Source organism: Acomys russatus, chromosome 23, assembly GCF_903995435.1.
Source record: "Acomys russatus chromosome 23, mAcoRus1.1, whole genome shotgun sequence".
NCBI lineage: Eukaryota > Metazoa > Chordata > Mammalia > Rodentia > Muridae > Acomys > Acomys russatus.
The window spans coordinates 31,381,729-31,399,631 of record NC_067159.1 but is presented as its reverse complement, the minus strand read 5'-3'; the positions used below and the strand labels follow the sequence as shown (position 1 = coordinate 31,399,631).

Here is a 17,903-nt window from a genome sequence, read left to right as displayed (position 1 = left end):
GCCAATGAAAAACCAAGGAGGGAAGGTGGTGGCTGTATTGGTTGAGAAAAAGACACTCATATATGAGCAGGGTGCATTGATACGTCTGTGCAGTTATTAATTAATATTAGGGACTCCTGACTCCTAAAGTTAGTTGAACCATAAAGATAAAGATTCATGTGTGCTTGTTCTTTAGGGGACTCTCTGTGGAGCACCCCAACATTGTAAGTGGTCCCTCAGTCTTTGCTTTCTCATCACCAGCCCTGGGGTCTGGCCTTGCTTCCGACCTGAACTGAACAGTACCATGGGGAGCTCAATTCTCATTGCATGTCTCCTGCTCCAAGCAGTTGAAATGTATTAGTGATGTAACAGTTGAGATCAGAGAAGGTGGTTTTATTACCCCTGGCCACACAGTTCAGCATCCATTCCCTCTCACCAGGGAGGAGTAGAATGTGGAACCATGGGAAGTGAAGTGCTGGACATGGGCTTACCGCTCCACTCCATCTGCCCTAAAGCAGCGTGGAAGAAAACTGGAGAGCCCATGTAACCGCCGCCCCCCACCCCACCCCCGCCCCGCTATCCTATGTTGCCTTGTGCCTTCTTCTCCATGATCTGTGACCCACTGCTCTGCCCCCGTCCCCTGCCCCCAGCCTGTGGCTTCCAACAGGAGTTGGATGGCTATGAAAAGGAAAAGACTGAACATTTGCACTTTGGCCTTATTTCTGCCAGGTTGCCGGCAGTCCCCCTTTACTCTGTCCCGTGCCTGGGGTCAATATGTGGTGTTAGTTAACTGGTTTTTGTTTTGTTTGTTTGGTTTTTAGGTTTTCAAGATATGGTTTCTCTGTGTCTCGCTGGCTGCCCTGGAACTCACTCTGTAGACCAGGCTGGCCGCAAACTCATGGATCTGCCTGCCTCTGCCTCCCAAGTGCTGGGATTATAGGCATGCACCACCACTGCCTTTTAATTTCTATTTTAAATCAACATAATTTTTTGTGTGTAGGGGCCTTGTTCATACTAATGTAATGATCATGTGTGTATGTGTGAGTGTGTGTGTATGTGTGTGTGTGTATGGTGGGGGGAGGGAGGGAGGAAGATAATGTTTATGTACCAGATGAGAAAAGGGAGAGTTTTATTTGAAAACGAAGACATAACCGCTCCCTCCTTACATATTCCTTTTAGGAAGTCTCTCATTGGAGGAAGTGAGTTGAATGGGAAGCACTTTCAAGTAATCATCAAAGAGGGCATCTCGAAGCCACGAGGAATAGCTGTGCATCCGGAGGCCAGGTAGATGTTTATGAAAACTTTAGCTGAGCTTATGCAGCTGTTCATGTCTGAGATGCTCAGGACCAGAATTTGTGCTAAGGCTTCAGGTGGCCGGTGCAGTCAGAAGCCAAGAACATCGTGAATTTTGTTCAGATCTTCAGAGGCAGTATGACTGACAGCTTGCATCCCTTCCTCATCTCTTGGTTCTCATTAACCAAGTAGTCTTAAGCCCCTGAATCTACTTTCCTTAAAAATCTTATGATGTTGGAACTAGAGAAATGGCTCAGAGGTTAAGAGCACTGACTGCTCTTCCAGAGAACCTGGGTTTGGTTCCCAGCACCCACATGGCAGCTCACAACCATCTGTAACTCTAGTTCCAGGAGATCTGATAACCTCTCTTGACTCTACAGGTACTAGACATGAAACGTTACAGGCAAGCAAAATGCTCATATACATAAAAACAATTTAATCTTTTTTTTTAATTTAAATCTTTTATTTACAAAAAAATTATTTTAAAATCTACAGTGTTGTTTTTTGAGCAGAAAGTGAAATTAGGAGTGTTGACTTATCAGCTTTATTTAGAAAAGCCTTGAGGTGACTTCAAATGGTAGAGGTCACCACGAGGAGATATGCAGAAATAGAAGTGATGAAAGCTTGGTCGAGTCTATGCTACTAACTGTGAGTTGGCATCACGTTTTGCTTTGAAGGTAGAGAATTAAGGAAAATAAAGCATTTATTCGGAGTTGTTAGACAGCAAAGAGAAACACAATCCTGTTTTATTTTTGGTGGAAATTTTATAGTGGTCTCTGGACAATGTTTGAGTAGTAACTGAAAATTCCTGGAGCCAACTAAATGGTTAAAGCAATGAGAACCCATTTCTAAACAAGCCAACTAGATAGTAAGCCATATTGGTATATTAAGAAAATATGTCTGGTTCATAGAAGTTAAAATGATCTTAGTAGGCACAGTACCTTGCGTAAATCCAGGAAGCAGGTAACCACACTATTTCTTCTATTGTAATTTAGTAATATACATAATATAAGAATGAGCTACCAAATTGATTCCATTTTGCTGCCAATTTAACAGCATTCATTCAAGCACACATTTGATTAGTAACGTTCTATACCTTTAAAAATTCAGTTCCTTTTTCCATCTAATGATCTGACATCATTTTCTGCCCAAGATGCTTTATACAGATCTGGTAATCAAGGATTTTCTTTGTTTTTGCTTTTGATTGTTTAACATTCTGTGCTGCATTTTCCCCTTGTGTATTTCTTAGTGTACCACGCTCTACACCCTACAGTGATTTCTATCTGTATCTCAGTGTTGAAAGAATGCAAGAGTTTTCTTCATGCAAATCTGACCTGTGAGTTTTCTTGATTGAAGGAAACTGTTGTGGACGGACGTAGGGATATATCCACGGATTGAAAGCTCTTCCCTTCAAGGTTCCGGCCGGGCGCTGGTAGCCAACTCTAATCTATTGGAGCCCAGCGGCATTGCGATTGACTATTTAACCGACACTTTGTATTGGTGTGACACCAAGCTGTCTGTGATTGAAATGGCCAATCTGGATGGTTCCAAACGCCGAAGACTTGTCCAGAACGATGTAGGTGAGACTTTGGGGTGGATGATTTATTTTTTAATCTTTATTTTAGTCATACTATTATTTTTTTAAAATTATGTGCACATAGGTATGTGTTTTAGAATGTGTGCATATGAGTGCAGGTAACCACAAAGGCCAGAAGAGGGCGTCAGGTCCCCTGGAGCTGGAGTCACAGGTGATTGGGAACCTGTAGATGTGGGTTCTGGAAATCAAACATAGATAGATGCTCTGCAAGAGCAGGGCTTGCCCGTAACAGCTGGGCCATGTCGCTGGCCTCCGACTTCCTCATCTTGATAGAGTGTTGATGAGTACTAAATCCAGAGTGTGCTTACACATCTGTACACACTTAACCAGACTAGAGAGAGAGAGATATCTCTCCAAGAATTATAAAATAGAAAGATTGGCTGAGTACTCGGATATTGAGTAAAAAGTAGTATCATAAATAACCTTTTCCCAAGATTTCCCCAAATAAAAGTAAAATTTTTAATTTTTTTGCAAACTTATTTAAGAATAGAAGCTTTATTTCTTCTGGTTTTTAATCTGTCATTCCATAATGTGATAATATCATGTTCAGGCACTAATGAATGTCAGCTAATACCAAGGGCAAAGGCTAGTCAGGGAAGTTTCCTCTCCTGGTGCATGTTCAGATTCTTCATGTGAGAGCATGCGCTGTGTAAATATCCTCAAAACACTGAGCCTGGGGCTGCAGAGAAGGTGCAGTGGTCAAGAGCACTTGCTATTCTTGAGGACCACAGACTGACCTGTAACTCTAGCTCCAAGGGTTTTGAAATCCTTCTCTGGCCTCCGCAGGTACCCTCACATATCCATACACAGATAGATGCACACACACACACACACACACACACACACACACACACACAGTGAATAACGCATGTAGAGTAACTAACACACACACATGCAGAGTTAGTAATACACAGTGAGTAACACACATGCAAGAGAGAATAACACACACAGAGTAACACACATGAAGAGTGAATGATACACACACACACACAGAGTGAGTAACACACACAATGTAGCCTATAAAAGAAAAATACAAATGACGTGGGAGGCTCCTTTGGACTCAGGGAGTCTACAAGGACCCTTATGAATTCGGCCATGCGGTAAGTAGAACTGCCAAGATAAAGTGGCTGTGCCTAATTTTGAATTTACTAAGGAAACAGTAAATGTCCTTGAGCAAGAGATTATGTGACAAGGTCGGCATTTCAGGGTAAGCACGTAGATTCTAGTGCTGTGGTCAGACTGAAGTCTGAGAGAAGGAAATGATGAGCAAGCTGCGGTGGTGATGCAGACCTCAGTCCACGGAGCCCCAGACCGTATTGGTATTAAAAAGTTAAATAGAAGATTAGGCTATTAAAACTTATTATGAGGGTCTGGAAAGATGGCTCAGAGGTTAAGAGCACCATCTGCTCTTTCAGAGGTCCTGAGTTCAATTCCCAGCAACCACATGGTGGCTCACAACCACCTGCAATGAGATCTGGTGCCTTCTTGTGGTGGGCAGGCACACATGTGGGCAGAATACTTTATAAAGAATAAAAAAAAACTTATTATGAATAAAACTGGAGAGGGTCTCATAGCAGGTTAGTATGAGAGAGTGTGAGACCCTGAGAGTGTGGGAGTGTTTTAGGGATTTAGACTCTGGTTGGGAAGATCAAAAATCAGTCTCATTTAGGGAGGAGCTAATAAATTAGTTATCTTGCCAATTCTCTTAGTCTAGAGACAATAACTTTTTAGATAATATAACATAAATTAGAGCAAGAAAAATACTTAAATTGGACATATTTCTAAGATTCTTTCAAATAAGTATATTCTTCATGGTCAATGATAAGTTTGCATACATAGTCGGACCTTATGTATCTCCACTCAGCAGATACTCATTGATTTCTCACAGTAAGTGGAGATGTGATAGCAGCTAAAGCAATTTCTGTAAGGCGTGGGGTCTAGTGGAGGAGTTACATTTTATTTTTTAAATGCTGCCCAAGTAAACGAAATCATATCTTCATTACAAGAGGTAGTTAGATATATGAACAGTCCCAACTGGAAGAAAACATCCCATCTGGATCCAAAAAAACCATTATATTTTATTTTATTTATTTTTAAGACAGGGTCTCATGTATCCTAGGCTAGATTTTAACTTTCTATATAGCAAAGAATGACCTTGAACTTACGATCCTTCTGCCTTCACCTCTGGAGTGCTGAGATGATAGGCATGTTCCACGTATCTAATTGTTTCATCCTTCTTCCTCTAGAGCACCATACTGTAATACATGTGGTGTTTTCACAATTGACAGCTCAGGATTTTTTTTTTTCTTATATGTATATGGCTGTTTTGCCTGCATGTATGTCTGGTGCCGTGGAGGGCCAGAAGAGGGCATTGTATCCCCTAGAATTTGAATGACAGACAGGTGTGAGACACCATGCTGGCACTGGGACTCTAACTTGAGTCCTCTGGAAGAGCATTCTTGCCCCTTAACCACTGAACCATCTCTCAAATCCAACAGTCTGGGATTTTTAACAAAAAGATTGGATGAATTTATCTTTAATTAAAGTACAATTTATTGTGGCTTTTTGCCTTAAAGGAAGATTGTGTCTAACGTGTTTGTAGGAACATCCTACTTAGTTAATTCTAACATATTCTTCAAATGAACAAACCCTGAGGACATTATGTTAAGTTACTAAAAGGACAGATGCTGGACACTCGTACTTGCCCGGGTTATCCAGAGTGGGCAGCCTCGTGCAAGCACAGGGTGGAATAGTATTTCTCAGGGATAGGGGGAGGTTGTCATAGAGGTTCAGATTTTCAAAAATGCAGAAATTCTAGAGATGAGTTGCCCAGCAGTGTGTAAGTGTATTCTGCGCTGCTGAATTGTACATAGAAGCAAAGGTAGTAAATTCTGTGTTGTATGTTTTCTAGCCACAACAAGAAGAGCAATAGACAGGTAAAAGGAATTTCCAGGATGCGTTTATAGTTTGAGGTTGGGACAGAAGACTAGAGGCAGACAGGATTGTTAAACACTCTGGCCAGCCGTGGTAAAGTGGAGGAGACTTGCTGAGGCCATGATAAGTCATTTGAGTTTTCCACCATACGGGGGCGACAGGGGCCGTAGTGCCAGCTTCCAAAAGCGTGTGTCCTTCACTCTGGTACCTAACCACTTGAGACAGTGTGGCGGTTTCCTGACTTGAATCCCTGCCCGTGGCAGCTCCGGAGGCCTGCAGAGGTGTTTTTGGTTCAAGAGGACTCAGAAGGCAGCCCACTATATAGGGCAAATAACATGTGTTCAGAAAACCCCCTTCTGCATGGCAGGAAAGAGTCAGGCTAAAGGGATAAGGTAAAGGAGGAGGGTTAGTAAGGAGGTGCGAGGCTGGTAGGCCGAGCTTGGTGCGGAGGGTGAATATGAAGAGACCGATGCTGCCCAAGCACAGTCCCTGGACAACTGTGTAAGAAGAGAGAGCAGGCAGGAAAGGCTTACTCAGGAATACAGGGATAGAGATGGGGATTTCAAAAAACACTTGTTCAGTCTCTTAAGTAAAGGGGGATGGGGGGGGGTCCTTGTAATTACCTGTGCGTTCATGCTACTGCTTATGACAGCTGTTAAAATGACAAGGAAGCCAGACCAAGAATCTCAGTCTGTGGCAGATGAGCACAGAACACTCTCACCTTAGCATCCTTCCCGGTGCTCTTAAGACCCACGTAGGTCAACAGCCACCCCAACCACCTGTGGTGTAATGTTCTAAGCCTTGTCCTTGTGAAAAAAAAAAAAAAAAAAACCCTGTCTATATCGAATGACCTTTTAATTGCTTCCAGGTCACCCATTTGCCATAGCCGTGTTTGAGGATCACGTGTGGGTCTCTGATTGGGCTATCCCATCGGTAATAAGGGTGAACAAGAGGACTGGTCAAAATAGGGTACGTCTCCAAGGCAGCATGCTGAAGCCCTCGTCACTGGTTGTGGTCCATCCATTGGCAAAACCAGGTACACTGGAGACGCCCCACCGGCCCTCCTGCACTGGAGACTGCGGCTGTGCTAACCAATGGTAGCAGGTGGTAGGGGGGCAGAGGGGATTTTGTGATTTTTTTTTCACCTGTCTGCATAAATGTTAAAGACCATCCAAGATTTGGATATTGTTTGAATCAAAACCCAGACAAACTTGGTAGTTTGGTAATTTGCATTTTCCCTAATATGGTGATTTTAATAATCTGGGCTTTATCTCACCAGCCACACTCCTCCTCTTGCTCCCTTGTACTTACTTGGGGCATTTCAAAGGCTCCTGGGTTGTAGAACATAAGGCTAAGCAGTTTAGACTCTTTTGATAGCGGGAAAGAGGAAGGGAAGGGGAGGGGAGAGGGGTCCCGTTTTGGAATTCTTAGCACCAGAAGGAATTATTTGATATGTTAGCAGTTACTGACTCAGGAAACCTAGGGTTTTTTTGCAGTGGAACGTCTAACCACACTTGGTCTCCCATGGAGGCTCACGACCCCCATATGCCAGGTAGTGAGCGGCAGCCAGGAGCAAGCCAAGGAAGAGTCCTGCAGCTTCCTCCCGCAGCTCCTCGTCCTGGAGATCTCTATGAGTTTAGCTGGAAACAGGAGTCACACTGACTAAGGAGCCTTACATCCTGAACTACTGGCCACGCTCAGCAAACAGGCAGAAACTAAGAGCGTTCTGAGCTGTCTTAGAATCATGGCCTCCTTGTAGGAACTCCTTTGAGAGAGCTCCTTCCGTTTAGAACGGCTGAATTGTCACCCAGAGACGCCTTGGATTTGCATCCGCACCATCCTTGGCATCTCCTGACCCGCCTGCACCTTCTGCGTTCCCTACTAGGTGCAGAACCCTGCTTACACAAGAACGGAGGCTGTCACCATATCTGCCGAGCGAGCTTCGGGACTGCTCAGTGTTTGTGTCATGAAGGTTTCGTGAAAGCCCAGAATGGGAAAATGTGTCTTGCTCAGAAGGATCATCAGATTCTGCCTGGTAACATAGCAGGCGGTGCCCCTGAATTATCTCCCCCGGGCCCCATAGAATGGGGCATCCGTGCTTGACGATTGCAGTGTTTTGTAGGATTAAATGTTCCTGTGCCTTCAGGGACGCGTGTCTGGGTGTCTGCACCCTTCCCCCAGTGAAGTTTTTAGTTTCTCATTATAGACTAAATTTAATTGACACATAATTCTTAAAGCATTAAACTTTACACTCTCCCCCATTTGTAATGGGGGTGTTCCAGGGTTTAGAAATAAATGTTTACCTTGTGCCACAGCATGACAACGTTTAAAGACATTTGGTTTAGAAATATTATGTTTTTAATGTTAGGGGTCATGAAAGGCAACCTCCTTCCCACAGTGTAGGTCCTACTAGGAAAACTTGAGTTCTTTATTGAAATAACTTGACTGTAGCCAACAAATGTAGGAAACGCATGCTGAAAAGGCCCACGTTCCATTTCTTTACGAGCTATAGTTGAGAAAGACTGGAAGGGAGCCTTGCCTGATGTATGACCTTTCTGTCTCCCGTGCATGCCCGGACTAGGCATACCTGGAGCCATCTTATGGTGTTTTCCTACCAAAAATGTGCCAAAGATAATTTATATTTTGTTAAGCCTTTTTTTTTTTAGAAAAGTGCATAATTATTTAGTAGGCATGTTATAAATATAAGCTAAGTGACAGCTTCATAACAGTGAATGGATTGCTCTGTCCAATGGAATGGAGTTGGATATTGGGTTTTCAGACATATTTCTCCCGATTAATTTGTTGCCTTAGGATATTAGTTTAATACTTCTTAGCCTCAGAACTCCTTTATGCTCTTAAGAGACTTATAAGATTCCCAGAGGGTTTTTTTTTTTTTTTGTATATGTGGATTATATTTATCAGTTTTTAGGTTATTGAAAAAATTTAATTTTAGTTCAAATGATATTAATAACAAATTTAATATGATCAACATAATATATTTTATTATATATATATATATATATATATTCCAAAGCAGAAAATGTACAATGAGAAGAGAGCATTGCTTTACGTTTCTGTCTTTAAGCCTAGCAGAAGAGATAGCAGCCAGAGCTTCATGTCACTTGTGTGTTGTGAAGCACACATGGCCTCTAAGAGGCACAGACTTGGTGTGTGTGTGTGTGTGTGTATGTGTGTGTGTGTGTGTCATTTCATGGCCCACCAAAGGCAGTGCTGTTTGACAGCCTCTGAGGGGATATTGCTCTTTGGTGACTGTTAGACCATCCAGGCACTGCTTTCTCAGAGCTCACCCACAATGAGGAACAAATGCTGCCAGCTGCCGCTCTTGGAAGTGGCGGGCTCACGTCAGTCATTGTTGAGGAAAGCCTTGCCAATTACCCAGGTCTAAATGGCACAGTTCGCCTGTCCATCATTGTTTCAGGTGAATCCAGCTGGCCGGAGGAAGGGGCATTTCATCTCACAACTCAAAAATCACTCACACACGTCTGTCTCCTCTAGGCAGCCATTATAACTTCAACAACATTCCAGAGCTAACAGCCAACGAACGAGTCTAAACATTAGCAGTGCTTCCCGCATCATCATGGGCTCTCTGTAACGTGCATCTTTGTATTTACTGTGAGGGCACAGAGTGGGGAGTGGAGGGTACAGCTTCTGATGAACGTTGGTGTCATTCCCTTTGCTTGCGCTATGGCACCACAATCTTTCCTACCACCGCCTTGTGCATCAGTATTTATGTGAACATGGTGAGACAAGGCAAACACTAGCTTTCGATTGTGAGGCAAGTAGCCCTGGTGCTGTGGGGTCTGTGCCGCACAGCTGAGCGGTGTGCTACCTTTGGGAATCAACGCCCTCCACCCTAGGAGCTGTGAGCTAGGTGCTACTATATAGCTTTTTATGCACATCAACTTCAAAAATACAGTTAAACCAGGCTATTAGAAATACAAAAGCAGAACAAAGGAAGGAGCAAGGATAAAAGGCAAGTTGGGGAGGGGTGGCCCCCACAACTGCTTGTTACTGTGGTCTGTGACTGTGAGCTGGTTATATTCAGAGGGAGCATTGTTTTGTTTTTTTGTTTGTTTTGTTTTGTTTTTGTTTTTCAAGACAGAGTTTCTCTGTGTAGCCTTGGCTGTCTTGGACTTGCTTTGTAGACCAGGCTGGCCTCGAACTCACAGCGATCCGCCTGCCTCTGCCTCTCAAGTGCTGGGATTAAAGGCCTGCGCCACCACGCCCAACTGGAGCATTGTTCTTGATCTAAATGAGCCCCCTTTTCCTCACCAATTGGCTCCACCAAGCCCTGCCCATTTCCCTCAGTCTTCTTACCGAAACGAGTCTGAACTCATAGCCAACGAATAACCAGCAACATAAATGAAGTCAAACTTTCCTTACAGTAGAAAGGCTTACCTAATTGAGTATTTTGTCCCCACAGGTGACAACACTGATGTAAGGAAAGAGATCACATCGCTGGACAACTCCACTAAGGCTGAAGTACCAGAAGATAACAGTGCAGAGCCCCAGCACGCACTAGTGGCTGAGATCATGGTGTCAGGTATGGACTGCGAGTCCTAACAGCATCTGTTCTTCCCGTAGGAAGCTCTGTACTCTCCCTGCTATAACATTGCCTAAATGTGCTGTGGCCCAACCTCGGACACGGGTCCTCCTCTCTGAAAAGTGTGTGTGGCTCTGTTGGATTAGACATGAGCTGTGCATGCTGAGAGCCTCTAGGCTGAACCCTTTGAAGTATAACTGGAGGTGACAATTAGGACAGAAGAGATCTATGTGTTTCCCCATCCACACCTACAATGGTGGGTACTTGTGAAAAGTTGATAGTGATTGATGAATGATATTAGTTGGTTTCTTTAGTTACTGCGGAAACTCCATAAACAGAAAGTGTTACAAATCTTTGTCTGTGTTGTCCATTTATCAGCAGAATGCCAAGTGATTTGTTCAATATGTAACAACTTTAGGGAAGTTGAGTCTATTATGACCTGTGTTGATTCATAAGGCAGGTAGTTTTCAGATGAGTCCTAGAACTACTGTAAACCCATCCTGTTCCCCGAGCTAACTACCCTTCAAACACACCGTGCTCCCCCAGCTCACTGCCCTTCACCTAGTGTGGCTCACTTTGAAACATTTAACTAACGCACGCACGCACGCACGCACGCACGCACGCACGCACGCACACTTCATATATTGTATGTATAATGTATATATTATATATTTTATATGTCCATTTTGTATACTAAGACAGGATTTCTCACGTGAACCCACAGCTTGCGCCAGAGTATCCCATCTCTGTTTTCCAAGTTCTTGGGTTGAAGGGAGGCCCCCACATCCACCTGCCATTTACCTGAATGCTGAGGGTCCTCACTTTATCCACCGAGCTATCTCCTCAGCCCCCCTCCCCCGCCGAGTAACATTTTATATTAACATGTCTGTGGCTTTATAAATGTTTGAAAACTCGGTGAGAGGACAATTGTGGAAGTCTTTCTCTGACTTCTGTGGTCTGAAGACTAATGCTCGGGGCTTAGGACCTCATGAGCCACCAGTGTGCGTTTTGATGATATAAAGAAGTTCATATTTTTAGTAATGATGATCATTAATGTCTGTATGCACTTTTCACACTTACCATGTTTTGATTCATGTTGTATCCCATTATTTTATAGATGTAAAAACTTAGACTGAGAGTATTCTTAGTGATATGACTAAGGAGTTTGAAAATTGTGATCATTTTAGGACTGGAGAGATGACTCAGTTGGTAAAGTACTCGCTACACAGACATAAGGACCTGAGTTGGTATCCCCAGAACCCGTGGCACACGCCTTTAATCTCAGCACTCACCTTCTCCACAGTATGAGTTCAAGGCTAGCCTGGTCTGCAAAGCAAGTTCCAGGACAGCCAGGGCTGTTACACAGAGTAAAAAAGGCATGGTAGCTTGCACTTGTAATCCAAGTGTCGGGGATATGGATACAGGAAGCTCCCTGGGGCTTGCTAGCTAGCCAGTTTGAATTAGCGAGCTCATGTACAGCGAGAGACATCTGGTGAAAGAGTAATCAGGTAGGAAATGGTTGTGGAAGAAGGCCAACCTTGACTTCTGGCTTCCACATACCTACACATGCACACACACGAATATATAAACATACAAAAATAAATATTTGAACTTTTAAAAAAGAAAGTATGACCATATAACCAGTTCCTGGTAAAGTAAAAAGTCCCAGAAAATCTTGTCATATTGAAAATAGATTTATCTGGCTGATTTTTGGTCATACACTGTACTAAGTGCTGGGGATACCAGAGCATGCTAAAAACAGCCTTAACCTACATTGCCGTGGCTAACTGTGAGAACAAGTAGTCTAATCAAATAAACCATTATCAATCAGCAGCTAGAGACCCCTTCTCAGACTCACTGGGGATCTATACAGGCCCAGAGCATATTCTACCACACTTAAGAGAGGTTGCCAGATGAACACACATGACAAGAAGTGCACGGATGGCTGTTCAGGGCCAAGGAGTGATGATGCAACCAAAGATTTGTGTGGACTTATGGACTAGTCTGTGATTGGCTTTGTATTCACTTGGCCTTCGAAGACCGTGCAAGGCAGCGGAATCTTTCTTTGCATCCTGCATTGCTGTATTTTTTTTTTTTTTTTATCACTCATTAGGACCTGGGTACACATTAGCTACTTCTGAGTGAATTTTATTTTTACAGTTTAGTTCCCAGAGTTTCTTCTGGTATTTGAAGCTTTGTTTTATAAGTGCTGGTACTCAATCCCAAGGCTGAGCCCGTGTCAGGCCCACTGGGCTACACCCTCAACCCTAATTATTGAGATACCAATATGCCATTCTTTATAATTATTTTATGTGTATGAGTGCTTTGCATGCATATATGTCTATGTACCACATGGGTGCCTGGTACTGTCAGATCTCCTGAGTCTGGAGTTACAGATGTTGATGTGCAGTCATGTGGGTGCTGGGAATTGAACTGTGGTCCTCTGAAAGAACAGCAGGGGCTCTTCGCCAAGTCTGCAGCCCTGAGTATACCCTTGCTTATCATCTTTATTTAGATATGTGTAGTAAATTTTAATATGCAGAGATTTTTTTTATTGTTGTTTTGAGACAGAGTTTCTCTGTGTAGCCTTGGCTGTCCTGGACTCACTTTGTAGACGAGGCTGGACTCAAACTCACAGAGATCCACCTGCCTCTGCCTCCCCGAGTGCTGGGATTAAAGGCGTACACCACCATGCCCGGCTGCAGAGGACTTTTTAAACAGTTCCTTTTTCTTTGGATTCCAACACCACTCAGGGAAAGCAGCATCCCTATCAGAAATCCCTGCTCATAATATAGAGAAGGTGAGCATTGCTCCCGTGTCCACAGGGTGAACCCTGATGGTAGCCCGTGCCTCCTGCTGTGTAGTTGTTGCTTTCCATCATGCAAAGCTGACTCAAGTTTTTGTTTTTTTTTTAATGTTGTAGAGGAGTTTATTAAATGAGCATGGGCGGGAGGGGGAGGGGAAGGAAAGGGGGGGAGGGGTGCTCCAGAGAGAGAGAGAAGAAGAGAGAGAAAAAGTAAGAGGGTAGAACAGGTAGAGGGAGGAGAGAGGTAAGGGCCCGATTCATATTCTAATATAGGATAATTGTGTGGCGGTTTCCAGCACTTGCTGTGAGTGGGGTACCGTCCACCCCTAGTCTGAGCAACCTGTGATTTGGGAGCTAAATACTGGAATGTACCCATCCTGAGTTGTGAGTGACAGAGGGTGACTAAGCAAGCATGAAAGGCAGTTCACCCAGGAAATCTTGGTTAAATAGCTAAGCATATGAATCATAAAATCACAATTACCACCAGGCAGTGGTGGTGCATGCCTTTAATCCCAGCATCCACAGAGGCAGAGGCAGGTGAATCTCTGTGAGTTCGAGGCCAGCCTGGTCTACCGAGTGAGTTCCAGTACAGTCAGGGCTACACAGTGAAACCCTGCCTTGAAAAGTCAACAAAACAAAACCATGTGGGATTGGAACCCAGCTTAGAACGTATAATCTCTTATTTACAAACAAGCTCTGAAGGCTCCGTCCAGCTCTCCCGTATACTGCGGACAAACTGACCGGTAACCAAATAGAGTTAAAGCATATAGGGTATAGACTGCTGTGGGATGTCTGGTACTCCAACCCAGAAAGGGAGGTGGTGGGTGGCATGTGGAGAATGGTTATGTGCGCAAGTAGTTAAGGCAGAAAAGCAAGAAACAAAGAAAAACTTGCTCGTCTGTGGGTTGACATGCAGCTCTGTCCCCCCGGGCGTGTGCATGTCAATGGAGTATGAAATGCAATGATCCCTTTACAGCGTTCGACTTGTATGGTTCGTGACTGTGCAGAAATGCCAGGAGGCTTACAAGTCAGCGCATAAATCTTGATAATAAGCACACGCCGTGACATATATCCTCTTAGATATGAAGCATGATGTTAGTTAATTGATAATAAATCTCTCGGTGAGTCAATCTCTTTGTCGTAAACAGCTCTGCTTGCTATGTACAAGTCTGTGTGCTTCACGAGAAGTAGAAGAACGTCACAATGGCTGGGAACTTTTGAGTAAAATCATTTTGAGATTGGAATCTATTTTAAAATCACTACGAGGAGTTCACATGCGCGGATGTTTTAAAATACTCGTAAACAAGCCCACACAGAGCTCTCTGGACAGAAAATGGTTCTTTAAGATCAAGGTTTACCTCAGCATGTGAGAGCAGGAGGCTGGAGGCTCTCGTGTTAGTTGGTACTTACCAAGACCTTGTCAGAAAGCCAGAGCAGAATAAAACCACAATCAGCAAGGCAAAGCAAAGCAACACTCGCAAGCACACACACACACACACACAGAGAGAGAGAGAGAGAGAGAGAGAGAGAGAGAGAGAGAGAGAGAGAGAGAGAGAGAGAGAGAGAGAGAGAAATGCAGCTGAAGGCTATGCAGCACGTGCGAGCAGCGCGTTGAGTCTTCTACGTCCAGTAAAGCATACACGGTGGACAGATGTAACCAGTTCTTTTTGTTTGGTGGCTAGCCCACACACAGACTTCAGGAAGGAGGTGCTGGGGTGTTCTGTCCAGCACAACGAGGTCCACTTTTCTCCTCAGAAGATTGGAAATAACTGCATGTGGTTTTCACTGTTTCTAGATCAAGATGACTGTGGCCCCGAGGGGTGTGGCAGCCACGCTCGCTGTGTCTCAGAGGGAGAGACCGCTGTGTGTCAGTGTTTGAGAGGATTTTCTGGGGATGAAAACCTGTGTTCTGGTAAGAGTGAAGGCCAAATACACAAATTTGAGCGATGCTGAACCACGAGCGTTCTTTTTACCTTTACTGGCTAAAAACCTTCGCAAGGATTTAAGTAATCCGTAGATTTAAGTAAAATATTTGATGTTAGAAAAAATAGAATTAAAAAATAAGAAAAAAGAAAAAATAGAATTGTATGCATAGGAAATGAGATACCTAAGCATATTTCCATATGGCATACCTCATCTTATACCAGTATTGGATTAAAGTTATGCAAAAAAGAAGTTGACACTAAGAGAAACATGAATTTGAGCTCAAGTCAAACTTACAGCGTCACAAAAATAGAACGTTTTCCTTCGAGAAGCCTAGTATATATGTTTCAGTGGAACATTTAGGTTATGACAGATAGATTTCTATTTTATATTGATAGCTTCCAACTGTAAGTTAATGATTACCTGGAAAATGGCATCCTTGTGCTCTGAAAACCCGGCAGAAAGTTGTTTACTTACACGTACTTGGCTGTTTGGACAGGTGGGAACCTCATAAAAATTAATTGAGAAATGAACTTCAAACCCACCATGTAGGGTTAACATACCTCTTAGCAGCTGAGTGATTGGCTACACAAAGGCTTAGTCTGCCTTCCTGTTCCTGTTATTTATTTCCAGGATTGCCTAAACCAATGGTTCTCAACCTTCCTAATGCTGTACCCCTTCAGCACAGCTCCTCATGTTGTGCTGACCCCCAACCATACAGTTATTCTGCTGCGACTTCATTAACTGTAATCTTGCTACTGTTATGAACCGTAATATAACTATACAGGATACCTGATGTGTGACCCTGTGTGGGTCGAGACCCACAGGTTAAGAAACGTTTCATGCGTCCATGCTTTTTTTTTCCCCCACAGATGTAGATGAATGTGAACTGGGCAGCTCAACCTGTCCTCCCACCTCATCCAAGTGCGTCAACACTGAAGGTGGCTATGTCTGCAGGTGCTCAGAAGGCTACGAAGGAGATGGGATCTACTGTCTTGGTGAGAGAGCACAGGTGCCGGTGGACAAGGGAGGAGGAGGGGGCTAGGTAAAGAAAAGTCATCAGTTGTGGCGGCTGTGGGCCGAGAGAAGGCAGGATGTAATCATAGTGAAACACATGTCAAGAATAAAAAAGTTGTGTGATCTGTGCAGACAGATGCACTTTAGGTCTTAGGAAACCATCTCTCGGCCGTAGTTGCACAAGCTAAGGGGCTGAGGTAATTCTACCTCTTGGCCATTTTAGTTCATTCTCTGGGGCTTGGGGAGTGGAAGCCCATCCATGTTCAGTGTTGGATGCTACCCGCGGACATGTAGCCAGCACTTCTTTATCACTTTGTCACTGCAACCAGACTTTGGTGAGCTGCAGAGCTGCTGCGAACGTGTTGGGGATCATTGTGTGCATAAAGAAACCGATGGGTGGCTCTGAGGCAGGCGCCGGGTGCTTGACAGATTGGAGGGTGAGAACTCCCAGCACTGACATTTCGCAGCGAGCACAGAGTCATTGAAAGCCTTCTCATAACCGTCCTCCTGCACCAAGGGCTGGGTGGGGCCGTGGGCTGGGAGTGCACTCTGGGGATGTTTTCTGCTGCCCCAGGTGCCCGGGGGCCCAGTATCACTGCACAAGTGGAGGCCTGCCCTGGGCCACCCTCACCTAGTGCAGCATGTAGCTGCTTTCCCAGCTCCTCTCCTGTGCTTTTCTTTTCCTTCTGAAAACAAACAGTGAAGGGCAGATGCCCCCAATAAACTCAAAACGACGGTGTTTTTCCTCACATGGGAAGGCCATGACTATCTGTTTGCGGATCTGGTTGGCTTAAGCCAGACTTCATCAGATTTAGGTCTGTGTAGGCCAGAGACATCTGAAAACACACTTGTAAGCGCATATTTGGCAGTTGGTCAGGAAAATGTCACTGCACTAATTAAGCAGGCTCACAGATATTTTGAGCCAACAGGCTTCATATTTCATTTCTTTTGAAGGGAGAAGAAGGTATGTTTTCTCAGAGACTTACACTCTTTCTACCCCGCCTCCTAGTATCAAATATGCCAGAGGATATCACAGCCCTACCCTGCCCGGTTCCATGAGGTCTTCAGGACCATAGTGGTTTCTACCCTTGTACCTCAGTATATGTCTTTCTCTGAGCGTGTGTGTGTGTGTGTGTGTGCGCCCGCGCGTGTGCGCGCACGCATGTGAATATGCAAGTGCATATTTGAGGATAGGTGGCTTAATTCGGGTTACTAGTGCTGTGATGAAACACCTTAACCAAAGCAACTTGAGGAGGAAAAGCTTTATTGCAGTTTACAGTTGCAGATGAGTCCATCACTGAGGAAGTCAGGGCAGGAACCTGGAGGCAGGAGCTGATGTGGAGGCTGTGCAAGGGTCCAGCTTACTGCCTTGCTCTCATCCTGGCTCAGCCTGCTTTCCTTTAGAACTCAGCACCACCAGCCCACACTTGACACCACCCACAGTGGGCTGGTCTCCCACATCCATCACCAGTTAAGAAAATGCTCTCCAAGCTTGCCTACAGCCAGAGCTATGGATTGGTGGTTTTGTTTTGTTTTGTTGCCAATCATGGTTCTCTCCTCTCAGATGACTCTAGCCTGTGTAAAGTTGACATAAAATAAGCCAGCACAGGAGGTGATTGCCATTAAGCTATGCCCGGCACATACATTTTATAGAAAAGTGTTGTTGGGCTTGTAAGAGATTGATGGGTAAAAATGCTTGCTGCCAAGCCCGGTGGCCTGAGTTCAATCCCTATGACCCATGTTAAGGTAGAAAAGAAGCAACTTCTGTAAGTTGTCCTTTGACCTCCACA

General features: G+C 44.3%; 1 protein-coding gene across 1 annotated transcript in view; it reads left to right on the top strand.

The window, feature by feature from the left end:
- Positions 1–17,903, top strand: part of Egf (epidermal growth factor) — a 75,082-nt gene that overhangs the window by 40,671 nt on the left and 16,508 nt on the right. The window contains exons 12-18 of the mRNA XM_051165573.1: positions 1,159–1,263; positions 2,629–2,852; positions 6,672–6,839; positions 7,689–7,838; positions 10,248–10,367; positions 14,969–15,085; positions 15,969–16,094. Coding sequence (XP_051021530.1) covers positions 1,159–1,263; positions 2,629–2,852; positions 6,672–6,839; positions 7,689–7,838; positions 10,248–10,367; positions 14,969–15,085; positions 15,969–16,094 — 1,010 coding nt within the window. The remainder of the gene's footprint in view (positions 1–1,158; positions 1,264–2,628; positions 2,853–6,671; positions 6,840–7,688; positions 7,839–10,247; positions 10,368–14,968; positions 15,086–15,968; positions 16,095–17,903) is intronic.